The sequence below is a fragment of the Podarcis melisellensis genome (genome assembly GCF_964234715.1).
Source record: "Podarcis melisellensis genome assembly, chromosome: 3".
Taxonomy (NCBI): domain Eukaryota; kingdom Metazoa; phylum Chordata; class Lepidosauria; order Squamata; family Lacertidae; genus Podarcis; species Podarcis melisellensis.
Genome location: NC_138530.1, coordinates 72,478,343 through 72,497,132, shown reverse-complemented (window position 1 = coordinate 72,497,132; position 18,790 = coordinate 72,478,343). Strand labels below are relative to the sequence as shown.

Here is an 18,790-nt window from a genome sequence, read left to right as displayed (position 1 = left end):
GTGAACTGACTGGGTGATGTTTGTAATATTGTGAGTGACTATAATTGGAACTATGCATCATCATAACTGTTGTGAGCTGAAGGATTCCTCAATGAAGGACAAGGACCACTGAAGGAAGTTAGGCATCTGGTTTGTTTGGTAATGAGAAATAGGAATGCAAGGTCTGTGCGCTTAATAATAAACAAACAGGACACTGTATGCCATCATCACAGGATGTCCTTCCTTCAAGGCAATTCACTAACAGGGAGAGGAGGAAAAAGAAACAGCACATGTTCCTCTTAATTATATTCACACCAATACTTCTTTGATCAGCAACATGCTCTTTAAGTGATTGTGTCTAATGAAAGCATCACTGATGGAACTTTTCTTTCTGTTAGCATATGACCCATTCTCTCTTAAAGCAGGGACAGGCTTAGTTTCCACTTTGAAATGATGCACTTTTAAAATAGTGCAAAGTTAAGGCTGAAATCTTACATTCACTTACCTTGGAGCAAGTCCTGTTGGACTCAGTGGGGCTTGCTTTTCAGTAGACATGTGTAAGATTACCTTGTAAAATATAAAACTACTCAGAATTGTAAGAAAATATGCAACCTGGAGAACAATATTGTTGTAAATACACTTTTTTGGAAATTGTAAACATGTTTGTTCGAAAAATGCCCAGTTAAAATAAACAGATTTAAGCACTAGGTCATAGTTTCTAGTGTTACACCACCAAATGTTTGTCCTTTTGCATGTGAGTTAAGCTGGATGCCAGCAGAATGTTAGCAGACATACGTGTTAACAGGAAAAACTGTATTGGTGTGATCTGCTGAAAGGAAAAATTCCTTCTGACTGGATCAGAGTTTCATTGGATATACCTGTGTGAGTTACAGGTATAGCCCCACCCCCTGCTCTTGGCAGCCGTGACTGTGAGTAAATCAGATGAGTGGCTAATAGGAAACCTGAAACAGGGAGGAGAAAGGAAGAGTCTGTTTGGTTAACACAGACTGAAAGTATCGTAACATTCAGCCCTCCAGTGTTTCAAAGAAGTTGAAGCAGTAAGTGCAGCAGCACCTGTCTGACAGTAAAGACAGAGCCAGAAGCAGAAGCAGCAGCAAAAGAAGAAGCTAGCTCTATTGGTATTACTTGAACCCGGCCAGTGGAAGAAGTAATGTTTACTCTGTAGATATGTGTGAGACTTACCTGAAACGTCGTGCTGCCAGTTGGAATTATTTGTGGACTGTACCTTGGTAAGAAATTTTCTTCCTACTCCTGTCCGGGAGACAGATGATTTTAGAACTCTTTTGAATGGAGACGGCAAACCTGTTAAGGTTCTCCTTGGAGACTTTCTCTTTTAAGTTCGAGAGACCTTTGTTTTTATGATGATTAATTCTTTCACTGCTAGTGGCAACTGCCGGTTCACTGAGTTTCAGTATTAGTTCTCTTGTCATAGCCTACAAAGTGGTAAAGGTATTGTTCAGATTGTACTAAGGTTTGATCTCATCAAGCCCATTAAAAGCACCGTATGAAGAACTATTAAATCTGCTCAATGCTGTGAGGAAGTGTGGAATTAAGTTGATAACTTTGTTCTTCCAAACACTTCATCTTCTGAAAAACACTTCTTTGAGTTGGAAATATGACCCTGCTTTACTCAGATACAAATGAAAATCTCTGGTAGGATTAGCAGTACAATGCTGGAGCCTAAAGCCTTTGTTTTGGAAAATGCTGTAGTTTAATCCAGTAACTTTATACCTGGGGAAACAAAATGATATGTTAACATTATCTTTTTAATGGGTAAGTAAAACTTAATTCTGCAAGTGTGTTCTTCTGATATTTAGTTTTTCCACAGAATACTATTACTCCGCTTCTTTTAAAATATGTTCTTTTCTGAATGAGAGTAGAACACAAATAGTACGTGCTAACATTTATAGGAACCCTAAAAAAAAAGTATTTTCCTGATATTGTAGACGGGAAACTGAAGCAGAGGGGAGGCTTGCCTGTGGAGAGTACATGGCTGAGGTTTGAAATAGTGAGCCAATGCCATACAGCATATCTAATGCAGTTCAATCCCTATACTGATGGTAGATTTTGCACTTTGTATTTAATTCTGTTGGAAGGCACAGAAAACAATACTACTGTATTTTTGTCTCTTTCTGATCCAAGTGAATATTTCTAGTTATTTCAGACTGGCTGTTTTCAGACTGATGTTGGTAGGATACAGTCTCCCTCAGCTGTCTGTGTCAGAGGATAAGAGGATGTCAATAGAGGGGAGGGGAGCGTTGTTCTTGAAAGTTGTTTGTGTGTTAGAAGCCGGTGGGAAAGTTCAGCCTTCCCCATTTGGAAAAGGCAAGCCTGTGTTCCGCTCGTCCAACGTGCACTTTCCATTTTTAGCCCATTCAGACGCAGACAGCAGTTCCTTCCTTTTCCTTTCCTTGTTTATGACACTTTTCCAAGGCAGCTTTTCCACAGGCTCTTTTGCACACAAAGCCTTGAATCTGCAGATTCATCCCCCCACCCCTACCGTTCAGATACTGAGGGAAGGTTCTAAAGAGGTGTGCACAGGTGCTGTTCTCAGACATGCTTTCCCTATTACTTTTTGTGACTCTGTTATTTTTACCAGCCCCAGCTCTTGAAAGCATTCCTTCAGGGAAGGCAGCTCAATTTATAGGGTATGGGGTATATGGTGTCACTCCTCAGCTATCCCACTAATGCCATCTATTTGCCAATAGACAGCATTTAGGTCACCATGCTAGAGGTGCTGAGAAAGGAATGGGAAGTAAATTTTCTTTTCTTTTCCAGGCTGCCACACTGTGTAGCTCGTATATTGTGAATCCCAGAGCAGTGAAGAAAAGGACCAGAGTTGATAATGAAAATGGACATGAAGGATGCTGACATGACTCTATGGACAGAGGCTGAATTTGAAGACAAGTGTACCTACATTGTAAATGATCACCCTACGGAGCCCAGCACAGAAGGCTGCAATGTAACCCAGGCTGAGTCTTCCTTGCCAAGGAACTTGATTTTCAAATATGCAGGACATGGCAAAGAGGTAAGAACATGTTTGCAAAGGATGATTCAAACCTGGTAGCCAGATCACATTGTTCTTGGAAGTGGGTTTGTCTTCTTGATTTCTACATTCTTTAATGTTTGGGAGTCATGGCTTTCCAAGGTTCACCCCTAGAAATACACCTGGAGAAAATACCTTCTGCACAGGAAAGCACAAACATCTCCAATCTGCCGTAAATCGACTAATGTCTGCGTTGCTAAATAGGCAAGAATGTTACTTAATTTAGGAATGGATTGTATTCTAAAGGTTGTATTGTAGATCCGGGTTCTAATCATACCTATCTGTAGGAGAGAACAACATTCTCTACTCCTGGATTAGGTAGTGAAATACTATGGTTGCATTGAAATGGGTTGCTTTTCCTTGAATTATTAGACAAAGGTGTGTTTTTTAATAGGCTTATTGTATCAGTTCTTTATAGGGTTCCAGGAAGAAAGGATGATGTTAAGGCCAGGTCATTAAATAAGTAGCCTGTATTTATGTGACTTGTTTATCTAGGGCAGTGCACCTTTATTTGTAGCTGGACGCACAGGTATATTTCAGTCCATGTCTCTGGAGTGGGTACATTCTTTGTTGTTGTTTCAGAAGGGCTGGAAAAAATTATACCGGATGAGCAATTGGTTGCCTGTTTATTCCTTCATATAGAGTAGCTATTATAGCTAGGCGTGAAGTTCAGCTAGTTAATAATGGTAGGGACGGCCCATCATTTTTGTCCCTGTCCTGCAACTTGTGGTGGAACAGCTATAACCTGTGCTGCTACTGTGGCTAAATAAACTGACCACGGAGCTAAGGGAGGGTGTAAATTCATTCCTTTCTAGTTATTAAATGTATCCTCCTACAACAAACAGCATGGAAAGGCTTGTATGTAGAAAGGGGACCAGAACTTCAACTGATATAAACTGGATCCGGATGTCACAGTTTTGGGGAATGACCAGGAAACTTGTAATAGGCTAGTTATCTCTATGGTCTTGCATTATTTCACACTCCCATATATCCCAATTAAATGATTAGCTATGAGAAACAGAATTAGAAGCTTTAAAATGTACCTAGTACAGTATATACCATGCATATGACTTAGGTGGGGATACTGTGAAACTCTTGACAAATGGCACTTAATTGATCAGCCTGAGCATCAGCTAATATGTAGGAAGCAGCTAACATCATTTTTCTGTGCTAGGGTGGCCTCGCTTGCTTGGTTTGATCTTCTTTGCCACATTACAAGCTGGCTGAAAAAACTTTTTTAAAATTGCCGGCTTTGTATTGGCAAACATAAATATGTGTAAATAATGGATTGGATCCAGAGTTAAGCACAGAACTAGCTGACATTCCTGCTTGCCGTTACAACCCACCCCCCTGCCCCCAAAAATGCTTCACCAAGAGCTCTGAGCCTCTGCTGAGTAGGATGGACTGTGGGAGAATGGGGGTCCCCCAAAAATCAGGCAGAAGCACCTTCCACCTGTGGGAGTTCCACTTATGGAAGGTACCATGGAATGATTTGGGGGGGGGATCCACCTTCCCTCTTAGTCCATTCAGCAGAGGCTCCTAATCCTCAGTAGAGCTTTTTGGGGTCTGGTGGTTTGCTGTAGGGAATAGGAAGTCCAGCTCCCATTTACTCTTTTATATACGCTTAACTCTGAGAATACTGGGTTGCATATGTCTTACTACACACAGGTCTGGAACTACTGCCGAGGCTGTTTTGAACAGTACTTTCAAGTTCTTGAAATGTTTGTGGTTGTTTCTCATAATTAACTACTTATCTGGATTCTTCTAAGGAATTTGGATAGCCAGTATCCTCATTTGATTTCATTATAGTCTCCTTTGTCAAGTGAAAAGTTAGCAGAAGGAAATACTTAATTCTTCCTTGATTCCATGCCCCTCACACTCCCTTTAGAATTGAGATATCTGTAACTTTCTTCATTATGTGTTGCCACAGATTTAACTCTGCTTTGCAGCCTTTACCGTGTTCCTTTTCACATTCTCATAATTGTCATTTGATCGGCAGGGTGGGGTGGGGGGCTAAGATCAAGAGATGGTGAGTTGCCCAATCTTGTGGCTAGCCCCAAATCAAAATCCAATAATCAGTTTACTGGTCTGGATTTCAGCTGATTCATTAATGGAAAACAAAAGAAGAGAAACTAGCTCTGCTTTCAAGAATAATGCCAGTATAACTCAATAAATCTAATACTTACTCCTCATTTACAAAGAAATGGTTGGAGAACAGCATCTTTTATACGGGCATGGGCTAAACAAAGCTTTTGGTAGATTTTGGTAGGCTCAATTTGCACAAATAAACATTCTCTGTCATAATATTTTTGAGAGATTACTCAAATATCACCTCATGTAATTATGTAAGTAATGAGCTGATTTAATGGAGAAAAACATGCTTATGAAATATTAATGCTGTCATTTACAGCTGTAGTTAGAGTAATGTTCCAAGATACACCTGTGTTGCGTATGTGCACCTGTATGTGCTTGGATTGTATTTTTTTACCAATCCTAGAACCTCATCTTTCCATGAAGGCTTGTCATATGCTTGGAGATTATGTAGTGGTATCATTTTAAAGTGACTGACTTCAGTTCTTATTTTTTGAGGCTTTGTTTATCTATATAGAAACATTCACTGTAAGGTATATTCAGCTGTTTGATCACAGCTAAATAATTTAATTCAAGTGAAATTGGATAAATTGTTGGACATATGATCTGTGTTGTAACTACTCCTAAATCTTATTTATTTATACTATTTCTATGACACCTTTTGGGTGAATCTCCCCAAATTATTTCTGGTTGTTGTTGTTTTTTTAAAAAGATCAACGATAAAATACTGAAAGCAGGCTAGGGGCGGTGGAAGCTAATACACATTGAAAAGCCTGGGTAAATAGGTGTTTGCCTTGCCTGTAAAATAAAACAGAGATGGGACTAAGCAGGCCTTCTTCAGGAGAACATTCTAAGCCAAGGCTGCTATGACAGAGAAAGCTCTATTGAGGGGTCATCATGAAGAACCTACAGAGTAGCTTCCAGTGAGGACTTTAATACCTGGATAGAATCATGTGGGAGAAAGCATTCATTTGAGTTATATTAGGTCCCACTATTTAAGGCTTTAAAAGTCAAAGCCAGCACCTTGAATTGGGTCCAGAAACCACTGCAGCTATTTTAAGAGTAGTGAGATGTGTTCCACATGCATTGCCCCAGTATATTCTAGTTGCTGTATTTTGTACTAACTGCACTTTATGAGCTGTCTTCAAAGGTTATCCCATATAAAACACATTTTATTTATTACATGGCATTTACATCTTACCTTAGTGCACATTGTTCTCCCACTCATCATTTAATCCCCACAACAACCCTATGAATTAGGCTAGGCTGAGAAGCAGTGTTAGATTTTTATATACATAAAATTTATCAAGGTGGCTTGAAGAAAGTCAGTATTTAAACCTTTATATAACATAGTATGCTGACCCGTGAGCTAGACATCCATCACTTACGTGCCTTCTTTATGTATAAAAGGATAGCTGCTAATGCTGTTGCTATGTGTATTTGTGAAAAGGAAACAATAAGAAAACATTTCCTCTCGCTCCACCCTTCTAAAAAGAATAAATTATAGGATGTAGGCCCTCTTTTCAGCTGCATCATTCTTTCAGTCACTGTAGCTGAAAAACAAAAGAACGAAAGTTTTCATTGTTCAAAACAACATGCTAAGAGAACAAGTCATCATGGTAATACTGGGGAAGTGGAAGTTAAATTAACAGGGAGTTAAAATTAAATCATTCTTTCTCAACACCTGGCTGTCAATCCAGTTCCTACTTGTTTGGTTAAGTATTGTTTGATTCAGTATTATGTTAGGGCCCACTGAAATAGTAATAGCATGTGTGTTTAACTACATACATACTGCTCTTGATGGCAGTTATTTCTAAAGCTATTTTTAAGAAAGAAAGAACTCTTCCGGAGACATATTCCCATTTCTTTCTCCTTAAAAATAAAAAAGAATTGGAGAGAAAACTATGGGGTACCATTTCTTGTCCAGAGGCTCTCATCACGTCAGGTTGTGCTCTATGGCACAGGCTACTGACAGAGACAAATGTAGTGAAATAGCTGAAAGGTCAGGGATGCCCATAAAGTATCTTTGGAAGTGGCTTCTGTCAGGACAGATGAAGAACGAGAGAACTGAATCTTTTCAACTGCACACTGAAGTGTTTATAGAAGGCATACAGTAGCTCCGGCAATAATTCATTAGGACCCTGGTCAGTTCCAACAGTTGTTTTCTTCCTGAGTTCCGAAAATGTGTCATCTTTTTAAAGGGCCTTTTAAACACCACTTGAGTAAAGAAGTAATTCTGTAGCTTGTATACCTGAAGTACTAGTAAAAGCACAGCAAGGATCTTCTTACAAACCAGGATGAATTGGAATATTAGGGGTCCTGTTGCTTTCTGATAGTAAGGAAACAGCTGCCTCTCTCTTTGTAGTTGGCTTTCAGCTGACTGTCACAGGATGACGCTGGTATCGTTATGCCACATACCATGTTAAACTCACTAGGCAGGGAAACACTTTAACTCCACCTTTTAGTGCTACGGAACTCTGGCTTTATATACTTCAGGTATGTAATTCCTAAGCACTGAGGGAATAATTGGGTAGTATTTAAGTGTAAAAATATTTCGTTGGGAGAGGTATGCATGTTTCCAGGTGTTGATGTCGCGGCTGTATTTTTAGAGCAAGGATAAGGAAACTGGCCCTCTAGATGTTGTTGGACTTCAGTTTCCATCAGCCCTAGCCAATAGTTAAGGATGATGAGACTTGTTGTCCACTAGGATCTGGAGGATGACTAATTCCTCACCCTTGCTTTAGGGGGGGAGGAGAAAATGTGCTTATCTGTTATCATTGTAAGGTAATGTTAAAGTGTAACCATGTAGTGAACTTAAAAAAATATATGCTATAACGATTGACATGAGAATCTGGAAGAAAACAGATGCTAGAGAGGGGTTTTTAACATTCATAAGAGCCACCTATATAGTTTTTACAGGGTCTGTCATATATTTGATGTTCTCAGTTTGTACAGTGTCATTTATAAAACAGGTGTGCCTAATGACACCTTGTGGACAAGTGTGAAATGTCAGTTTATGCCTGGAGTAGCCAATAAGGCCTAATTAACTTCAATTTCTGTCTTTTGGTTTGTAATGGGAGTATTTTTCTGGTGTTTGTGTACAACCTAAGGCCTCTGTGATGACTAATAACAATAATATGGTCATGAAATAGGCCAATTCATCACGATATGAACTTTCTTGTGAACCCCAGCCAAAGACTTTTCCCCAGTTTGGGCAGAAACTTGGGTGTATACAGAAGTACTGTAACATTCAGAATCTCTGTTTTAGTACTATAAGCTTTTCCCTGTTGTTAAATCCCTAGAAACCACAATTTAGATATAGCTGTTCTAAAATATATTTGTTAAAACGTCTGCTTAATTACTGGTTAATGAACTATGACAATATTCTGCATATTGTGAAAAAGGTACGTGCTGTTTACAGTAAATATTGTGGTAACAAGGTATCACAGAAGCTAGTAAAATAGGCCTTTGCCGACAAGACATTTTTCATGCATCTTTCTGATGCACACTTTCCCAGCCCTGGATACACTTGTACAGTGGTACCTCGCAAGACGAATGCCTCGCAAGACGAAAGGGTTTTTCGCTTTTTGCATTGCTTCGCAAGACGATTTTCCCTATGGGCTTGCTTCGCAAGACGAAAACGTCTTGTGAGTTTGCTTCCTTTTTCTTAAAGCCGCTAATACCCAGCGAATCCGCGCTCCGCAAGACGAAAAAATCGCTAGACGACACAACTCGCGGAACGAATTAATTTCGTCTTGCGAGGCACCACTGTATTGCTTTTCCCTCTCAGAAAGCACATCTGATGGTATTGTCTTGCCTTCTGGAATGCCATGCAACTGTAAAGGGCACCTGCTGGTTACCGCCCTTGAAGTGAATGGCAAAAAGTGACGTAGCTTTCTCTCTCTCTCTCTCTCTCTCTCTCGTTCTACCTTTTCTGCTTCAAGCAATAATCTACCACCTGAGAAGCTTTTATAGGATGGGATTTTTTAAAAGGAAAAAATCTGGGAAGGTTGTGTGTTTCCTTTCTGTTTAGAGTTTGCATCCTTCAGGCAGTATGGTCTAAATTGGCAAGGGTTCTGAGCAAGATGCAAACATTCTACTCTGTCCTCATTTCCCTTGCCACCAATAGGCTTAACTCACCTATTTGCTGCCTATTCCCTCCTCCATATGCACACACTATGGGAATATGATATCACACAGTCATTTTTCCAAAGGGCATAGTGCAAAGTATAAAATACTGTTGGGGCATGCAGGCTTTGAATGACTGTACAAAAATCCCCAAACTGTTTCTATTTGACAAGTTCCAAGTAATACTGATTCCTAGACGTTCTGAAAACCTCAGTATACTTTGAATTAAACTTAAAAGATATCAGTGTGTGTGTGTGTGTGTGTGTGTGTGTTAACTGCATTAAGAGCAAAGACCTATCTTACGTTCAAACTGCAAGTACACGTCTTATGCTGGCTGTGAACTTTTCTTGAAAGTTTAACAGAATGTAAATCAAGAAAGATGGGGAAAGCAAGAAGAACATCTGCCTTTTTCACCTCTCTATGAAAAATGCACGGGAATGACAAAAATAAACACAGTCATTAGGCATGTTTCTACTTGTTTTTGAAAGTCCCTGTTCATTCTGTTTTCAGTGCAGATGCACAACTGGTTTGACTTTAAAAAAAAAAGACTTTGAAAACATACATGAAACAATAGCTACAAACTCTCCAGTCAGAGTCATGGCAGGCAGAATCCTACATTTCAGTGTTTGTTCTTGTTCTGTTCTGTTAAGGGTATTTCCACTCTGCCGACGTAAACTGCTGTAACAGAGAATGCTAACAATTGTAGTTTTGCAGGAAGGGCAGGGACTTTTATCAGAGAAGTCTCAGGCATCGTGCAACTACAATTCCCATAATTCTTTGAGAAGCCATACCAGTAAAATTATGTTTCTGTAGTAGAGACAGGGCCTCAAGAGTTTAGCTGGTAGACTGTGGAGTATTTAGTGGGGTGTGTGTGTCAGCACAAAGAATTGGCAAAGCAGGAAGGTTGGCAACAGTATGATCTGTTGAATAATGCTAATTATAGACTCAAGCAGCTAGATGTCCTTTATCTGAAAACGTTTAGTGTAACATATCTGAATACTTAAGAGATGTGTTCGTTTCTGAATAAGTTCTTCAAAGACCAGGTGGAAGATAGTTACAGGCACGGGAAGGATGCAGAAAGTTAAACCTTTGCTGCCTGCCCATGAAGCAATAATCCTTTCTATAAATAAAAATAAAATAAAGCAAGAGAGTTGCCTCCGGTCTTCCAGTATAAAAACAGTAGATAGTAACTGTGGCTCAAAAGCTAGTTAATTTTGCAAAATGTTGAATATATTACATTCACTAATAATTGCACACTGTAATTTAAGTACTGTAGACTTGAGTAAAGGGAGAGGCCATACTGGGATGTTACATTGCAGTTAATATGCCTATTTTCAAGTTAAGTACAGTGGATCCATAATGCAATTTTGTCCTTTCATTATTTTGGCAGACATAATGAAACTAGTTAGTAATGTGAGAAGAACATGACTCATTAGCTTTAACATGAATGTTTACTAAGTCTGTGGAACAAATGTCTTATATTCATCCCCCACTTTCCATTCAAGCTGCAGACACCAGTATTTTGAAGTCCTTATTCATGTTTCCTAGTTTACTGACTCTGTTGGTATATACAATATAGAGAGCAAATTAAAATTTAGCAGGCTTAGTGGAGGTGAAAAGAATGAGAGGAAAGCCCCTTTACTTAAGCACTGTATTGTAAAGGAGATACTGACAGGCATGCCTTTCTGATAAATAATGACCTTATTCCTGTTTTGGGGTGCATGGTTTAATTACTGGTAAGGAGGAAGCTGAAGTGCTATTATATTTTACACTTCCCATAGTGACTCTGTTTTTCCTTGATCATATCCACATCAAGAAAGTTAAAGATCTGCATCCAAAGATGATCAGTGACTATACTATTTAGATTTAAGACACATTTGGTGTAAGATTTATTTATGCTCACTGGGTAGAGCACATTTTTTTATTTCAACATTTATATACTGCCTTTCACTGTAAAACAACAAGGAGTTTATAAGATAAAAGCAACAAAACAAACAGACATTAAAACAGAAATACCACTGATATTTAAGAAATCGCTTCTCGGAAACGACCTCACAAATAGATATATCTTCAGGAACTGGTAGAATACCACCATTGCAGATGCCCACCATGTCTCTAAGGAGGGGTTATTCCACAGCATGGGGGCCACTGCAGAGAAACCCTTTCTCAGGTCACCACCAGATGCATTTCTAATGGGCACAGTGAAATTGGAAGGGCATCCTCCTACCATCTCTGTGAACGGACTGAAATGTGCGGAAGGAAGGAGGCACTCTGTCAGAGATCCTCATCCTAAACATTTCAGGGCCTAACAAGTCAGTGACAAAACCTTACATTTGGTTCAGTAGTGAATTGGCAGCTAGTGCCTTTTAGCACAGATGCAATGTGGGGAAGCTCCACTAAGTATCCTAGCTGCCACATTTTGCACTAGCTGCTGATTCCATACCAACTGTAAGGGCAGTTTCATATAGAGCACATTGCAATAATTCAATCCAGAGGCTACTATTAGTGCATGGGTGACTCTGTCCAGGAAAGAGCATAGCTGGTACACGAACCAAAAGTGGTAACCAACACTCTGGACCAGCAAAGTCACCTGAGCCTCCAGTGACAAAGATCAAGCAGCACCCCAAGCTATAAAACATCTACTTCAGGGATGTGCAACTCTAGCCAGGCCCAGATCCTGAATCCATGAACCACTCACCTGCAGAGCCTCCATCTTGTTAGGATTCCACTCCAGCTTTTATTGGCCCTCATCCCGCCCACCACCGCATCCAAGAACTGGTTCAGGACCTGCACTGTGACACCTGACTCAAATTAACAGAGAAACAGGGCTGGGTGTCATCAGAATTCCAGGACTATAAACATAAATATGTAACTAGCAAGGTAGATTTCAAATGTCATGTCTGCAGGCTTTATTGGACTCTTATTTCTCCACAGAAATTTCATTTTTTAATGGGTATTATAGCATGTGATAATTGCATCTCAATGTCGCATTCAAGTTCTGAGTTCTTCCATGCAAAAATCAGGCAGTTAGACCATTGGTCACCAGTGTTTCTCAGTTTTTTCTCTCTCTAATCTCCTAAGGCCACTTTTATAGTTCATTCACCTATAAGTTCTTTGAGAGTGAGCCAGTACTCATGTCATACTGTCAGGTGATCACAGAAACAGATAAACAAATTCTACTCACCTTTGCAATGCTTTCTGGTATGTGCTATTTCCAAAAGATTATAGTTTTGCAACATCACTAAGTGCTGAAATAAATCCCACTCTAGAGAAAAGAAGGGTGGGGGATCCCTTGCCTTTACATTGACTGCTTCCCTGTAATAACAGTGTAGGGCACTTTTGTATCAAACTGTTTTTCCTGTGTGAACGCATAAACTTATTTAAATGGTTTGACATGTGCTCTTTTCCTTTCAGGTTATTGGAGTTATTAGCAAAGACATTATCCCCAAAGGAACACGCTTTGGACCCTTGGTTGGTGAAATCTATACCAATGGCACAGTTCCTAAGGATGCAAACAGAAAGTATTTTTGGCGGGTAAGTAGGAAAAACTAATGGTTATGCGTAAATAGTTCGTTAAATAAGCACCACTGAAAAGAAACCACACTTCAGTGTTGACACCTGCTTAAGTTGTGATGGTTGAGGTGGCAGTATGTTAACAGAAATACAGCTGAACTGAGTGAACATACGCTGAGTGAAATACAACTGAGTGAACTGAGAATGATATAAAGCATCTTTTTTATTTGTCCTACAATACTTCATTGTTAGATCAGATTTTTTTAAAGCTTGCTGATTCACAATCCTATACAGTGCCAGTTGTTGTTTTTTTTAATCATCTATCCCTTAATTTCACTATGAACCTTACCCTAGAATGTTTCTCAGACTAATTAGTAATATTTCTCAATCTCGTACTCTGTGATGAATTACTTTTTGAGGTACTGAACTATTGCAATTGTCTTCCATTGCACAAGTTAGTAGGGCCACTTCCTAAAATGCTGCCAAGCCTGTTGTCTCAAGATGCCCTTATTTAATAGTTGTGATAAAGGGAAATAACACTTCCTGGCTGGAGTACTGGGCTTGGACACTCACTGACCAGATAGATTTGAGCAAGGCCCTGTCTCTTAATCCAGGGGAAGGCAATGTGGTACCCTTCAGATATTGTTGGACTTCCATCTTCCAAGAGCTGCAGCCAGCATGACCAATGATGGGAGCTGTAGTCCAACAATATCTGGAGACATAATGTAGGCTACACCTGTCTTCATCTAATTTACCTCACAGGATTGTTGTAAGGTTAAAAATCCAGAAGTTGTTGGACTACAACTCCCACCATCCATGACCACTGGCTATGCCAGAACTGATGGGAGTTAGAACGGAAACACATCAGAAAGCCAGACGTTCCCCATCCCTGGGCTAAAATATCAGATACAGTATGTGCCTCTGTGATGCCTTAGGCAAGATGTCACTTCTTAGCGCAATAAATATTATAAAAAGAATTTAGCTTTTAAAAAACAACAACACACATCATTCTTTTTTTAAAAGGCTGCAGGAAGAAAATTACCAAAGACACGAGTGTCTAATGTCAAAGCTGTCAGGTTTCTTCCATTCTAGAGGCTTACTAAAGTATACCAACTTCAATCCACTTTACCCAACCCAATCCTTCAACAAAAGGGCTGCATTCCAAGTACAAATAAGTTTTAATTTAGGATTCAGGGTGGGGGATAGTTGCATAGCTTAAACCTTTGTGTGGCGGCAGCAGGAAACTGTCCTGCTGCATCTGAGTGTCTGCCACGTATCAGATCATTCCAACATCACATGTCATTGTGAAAGCTGGCCGTTTAAACATTGTTTCCATGTTTTCCTTTGTTACATCTTAATGATTCAATAGAAACAAGTGTGACTTGATTCTCTGTTCTCCTTTCAATAAAATACACTTTAAGGAATCTCATGCACTGGGAGATGCCAGTTGGCATCTGTCATCAAGTCCTTTCAGGACTCACATCAGGAGAACTAAAGAAGGGTGCAGAGCTGGCCCTACCATTAGACACAGTAAGAGAGCAGCCTTAGGCGGCAATTGCTAAGGGGCAGAGAGCAGTGGTGAGGTGTTGAAGGGTAGACTTTTGTATGCCATGCGTCAGTACATGGAATGGAGTAGGGTGCCATTTTTTCCTTCATCTCAGGCAGGAAAATATTGTGGCCTCACCCTAGAAGCATGCATGCTTTCAGACTAGTCATTAGCACATTTAAGTAATTAAACAAATCTTACAAGAGGATTCTGACTATGTAACAGGATGTTATTCCAGACTTTCATTGAGGAAGCTAACATCATGCTTGTGTTATGTGCCTTCTGAAAAGTCTTGGTATTTACTTTTGTTTATTCTTTTGCTTCACACACTCTCCAAGTAGAAAAGGTTCTTTCCTAAGGGCCTGAAAACAGTCTTGCACATGCAAAGGAAATTGTGGAAGATAATTTCCCACATGTCATATAAAAGACATCCTGATTTGGCTGGCAGGAACAGGAACATCTGTTGTATGTAAGCATAAATGTTCCATTCAAAATATACCCTCTAAAAAGAGAAGGCATGAATATGCTGTGCAAACTCCAGGGTGATGTCATTTCTTGTAATTGCTACAGTATGACTCAGCACATTTTTAATCTTCCACACGATACACGGAAATCTGGTGAGGTGGCAAAATAAAGTTTTATGAGGCCATTCGATCTTACTGCAGTGAGATGTGTGTGTTTTGAAGAAAGCAATACAGTAAATTCTACTAGCTCTGGAAAGATGACTGGAAGTCACTTGGTCTAACTTCGGAAAGTAGTTTCTATCTGTAATAGAAGTGTACATCAATGGAACTCAGTTCCTGGAAGCTTGCAAATCGGAGCTAACAAACTCCTCTTGAGTGCATAATTCTTCAGGCTTTGTTCCATCTTTCTCATAACAAAAACACCGCAAAATCTCTCAAGCTTCTTTGATGAAGCCACATGTATTTCCTCAGCCTCAAATGACAGGAAGTAAGAAAGTGATTCTGGTGTTTACTGCCTGTGTTAAAAGGCCAGCTTTTGTTGCTGCTTTTTTTTTTAATGACTTCTCAGTCGATTCTTACATCAAACAGCATTCAGAAGAAATTGAACGTGCATGTCAAAAAGCACAGGGAAATGGTGCAACATTGCATTCGGACATGGGAAAACCAAACTGAAATTCTATCTCAGCCATTACACTAATCTATGACACTTAACTTACTTCATGGGGATTTTATTTTTAAGTAAAATGAAACAAGGATGCATATTGTCACTGGCCCAGAGCCCTTTGGAACAAGGCAGGAAAGAGGGGAAAAACAAATATTTCCTATTTGAACATGATGACTGGTGAAACTTTTTTTAAAAAAAACCTCACAACCTTATAGTTACCAGTTAACTATAGTTAACTATGCCATAGTTTCAGTGGTAAACTGAAAGCAAGGTTACACTAGTCTACAGGTACAGCTTTGTCAGGGATTTTCTATATTCACTTTCATGTTCTCAGATGCACACTGGAAAACAAGGATATATCGAATCAGTACATTATTTGTTCTTCCATCAAATGCTGTAGAGTTATATTTTCTCAAACATACCAGCTGAGAGAGAAAAATATTTCTCTTGCTGTCACAATCTGGCCCACTTCCAGATCTCCTGTTAGATATACGAAATACAGTTCACTTTATCCCACCAGCCCTTTAACAAAAGGGCTACATTCCAAGTATGCTCAAGTGTCACTTTAGGACTTTGGGTGGTTGATATTTGCGTAGCTTAAAGCTTTGGGTGGTGATGGTAGGAAACAGCAAGTAAAGAGGCCATAAGGGGGGGGGGGGCGGGAAGACAAGGGCAAGGAATTGGTTGTGACATAACCATGCTAATCAGTCTTTACAAAAGTGACTCACCACATTATTGCAAGCACACAGTCAGACCTTAAGTCAATAATACCACCCACTTGTTGACCAGCAGTCCAAGAGTCTTAAAGCAGAGGCACTGAATACTGAATTTTTAAGTAGCATGCTTTCATTTGAATGCTAAGCATCAAAATAACACATGGCATCAGAAAAAAGTTACAAAGCATATTCCATTTGGATGATCTCCTACATTCTATAAAGGGTACTTACCATCCACTAGTATATTTCATTGCCTTTTTTTTAAAAAAAGGGTTCTTTTCCATTTATACCTTACATTTCTATCTTCCATTCTTTCCAGATATATTCTGGTGGTGAGCTTCTCCACTTCATTGATGGATTTAATGAGGAAAAGAGCAATTGGATGCGTTATGTAAACCCAGCACATTCCGTTCAGGAGCAGAACTTGGCTGCTTGTCAGAATGGAATGGATGTCTACTTTTATACTATCAAACCCATACCACCTGGCCAGGAATTGCTCGTGTGGTATTGCCGGGACTTTGCGGAAAGGTTACACTATCCTTCCACTGGAGACCTGGTGATGAATATAAGTAAGTAGATTACAGCAGACTTACATGCAAATAATGTCTTTTGACAATGGGGTGTGTGTCTAAAATATGCATTATACCTGCAGAATAGGCCAAACTACACACAAAATTTATCATGAAGTTTGCTATAATTTAGGGCCTTGACATGAGAAGATAGTAGCTTTCCCCCCCTCTGCAAATTGAAGGCTGCAAATTGGGGGCCTCTACCTGGATCAGGACCACAGGGCTGACACCCTCCTGGTAACCAGAGTAGGTCACCCAGCACACTCATGGTGGTTCTAGATCATGGCCAAACACCTCAGCAGAATTTGTTGTGAACGTAGTTTGTTTCTAAATGGGTCATGAATGATGTAACGATAAACATCATCTCCATTCTTAGCTTGTCTGGAAATTCTTTTACCTCAGAACTTCTAGGTTCTCATTCATCTCACAAAACAGGTGCCTTATTTAGAACAAAAATGTGAATCAGCATTATTAAAATCCACTACTCAAAATGTTCAGCAGCATTTACTCAAGAAATTACTCTGCACGCCCACAGCTATTTTTCAAGGTCTCAGGGGAAAGAATTAGAATTAAATCTCTCAGGCAACTACTAGGAGGTCCACAAAAGAAAGGTTCTTTAAACTAGATCTGGGCAGAAAATGATTCACTGTACATTTGCCATTTATGTTGTTTCATTGAGCACTAAGTGGCTATACTGGTAAAAATGCCCCTCAGATTGGGTGTAACTTGTGATGAAGATATGCTAACCTTACAGTTGATCTGTATGTATTAAGACAAGGAACAGTATTTTTTTTTGCCTAGAGTGAAAACTCGTAGAAACCATGGCTTAAATTTAGTTTATGAAGTCTGTGGAGTGCAGGAAGCAGGTGCTTTTTATAGACGAGGATGTAGGCTTAATAAGGATTTTTGCACAAATGACGCTGAACTTTATGTTGTGAAGGGACCACAAAAGCCTCACTTCAGTACTTCACTGCATGTAGCGTGAACATACTGGACCAGTATGTGAACCAGCAGAAACGTGCTCTGGTTCCTGTAACTTATCTAAGAGTGTTGTGTTTCTCTCTGATATTTATCTTGGGGTAGGTGGGTGGGTGGGTGTGTATACCACCACCACCACAAATGATAATTTTAACTTCTTGCCTTTCTGACAAGACTTTGCCAGAAGGCTGATAGGACCATGGCAGACTGTCTGTCTAATAGCTCCACATCGACCACTCCATTCTTCTGCTATGCATGTGGGCATACACACATCACTTTTCATCTGTTCCTCTGATATGTTCCTCTGAATTTTTTTCTAAGTTGCTGGCTTAATGAAGAGCTAGCTGATCAAAAGCAATAAAATAAAATAAAATAGGAAGATAACTCCCCCCCCCCCAATGCTTCTAGGAAAATGTGGAACTAGCAAACTCTAGACCAAGTGTTGTGTAGTGGTTATAGTATTAGACTAGGGCATGTGAGATCAGGGGAGACCAAATCCCCACGCAATCTTGACGTTCATTGGATGAACTTGGGCCAGTCACTTACTGGCCCACAGGGTTGTTGTGTGTATTACTAGGTATGAAGCCTAATTCAAAATGTTAGATTTTGGACAAGAGTAACAGTAACAACTGAATCAAGTAGTTCAATGCTACCCCTTTTGGGGTTATATATCACACTACATGTGTTAATTAGTTTACCAGTGACAGTATATTTGAGAATGGTATTTTTTCGCTCACTACAAGTTTTAATGTAGTTAGCAATGTTGAAGCAATTATCACCAATCTGCTACTGTAAAAGGTGTGCCTACTTAATATTTGTTTAAGCTCTGATTATCACTGATTGTAATTTTTGCATCTTATTACCATTCAGTTCCCACCTTTCAATTTTCTCTTTTATGTATACCTGCCTAGTAAGATTTCATTTCCTGCATCTGAGGAAGTGGGTATGAGTCCACAGAAGTTCATGCCACAATAAATTTACAAAATTATTAGCTAAATCAACAAAGTCTTTAAGGAGCTACAATAGTCTTTTTTTTTTTTTTGCTTTTAGTAGCACCTCCTGTGTGTCTCATCCA

At 39.5% G+C, this 18,790-nt stretch overlaps 1 protein-coding gene across 4 annotated transcripts in view; it reads left to right on the top strand.

The window, feature by feature from the left end:
- Positions 1–18,790, top strand: part of PRDM1 (PR/SET domain 1) — a 91,065-nt gene that overhangs the window by 66,607 nt on the left and 5,668 nt on the right. For 3 of the 4 annotated variants that reach the window (XM_081904627.1, XM_081904628.1, XM_081904629.1), the window contains 3 exons: positions 2,779–3,028; positions 12,680–12,799; positions 16,488–16,737. In XM_081904627.1, coding sequence (XP_081760753.1) covers positions 2,846–3,028; positions 12,680–12,799; positions 16,488–16,737 — 553 coding nt within the window. In that variant the 5' untranslated portion in view covers positions 2,779–2,845. Of the gene's footprint in view, positions 1–930; positions 1,230–2,778; positions 3,029–12,679; positions 12,800–16,487; positions 16,738–18,790 lie in introns of those variants that run through there. The other variant, XM_081904626.1, reaches the window with a different exon arrangement.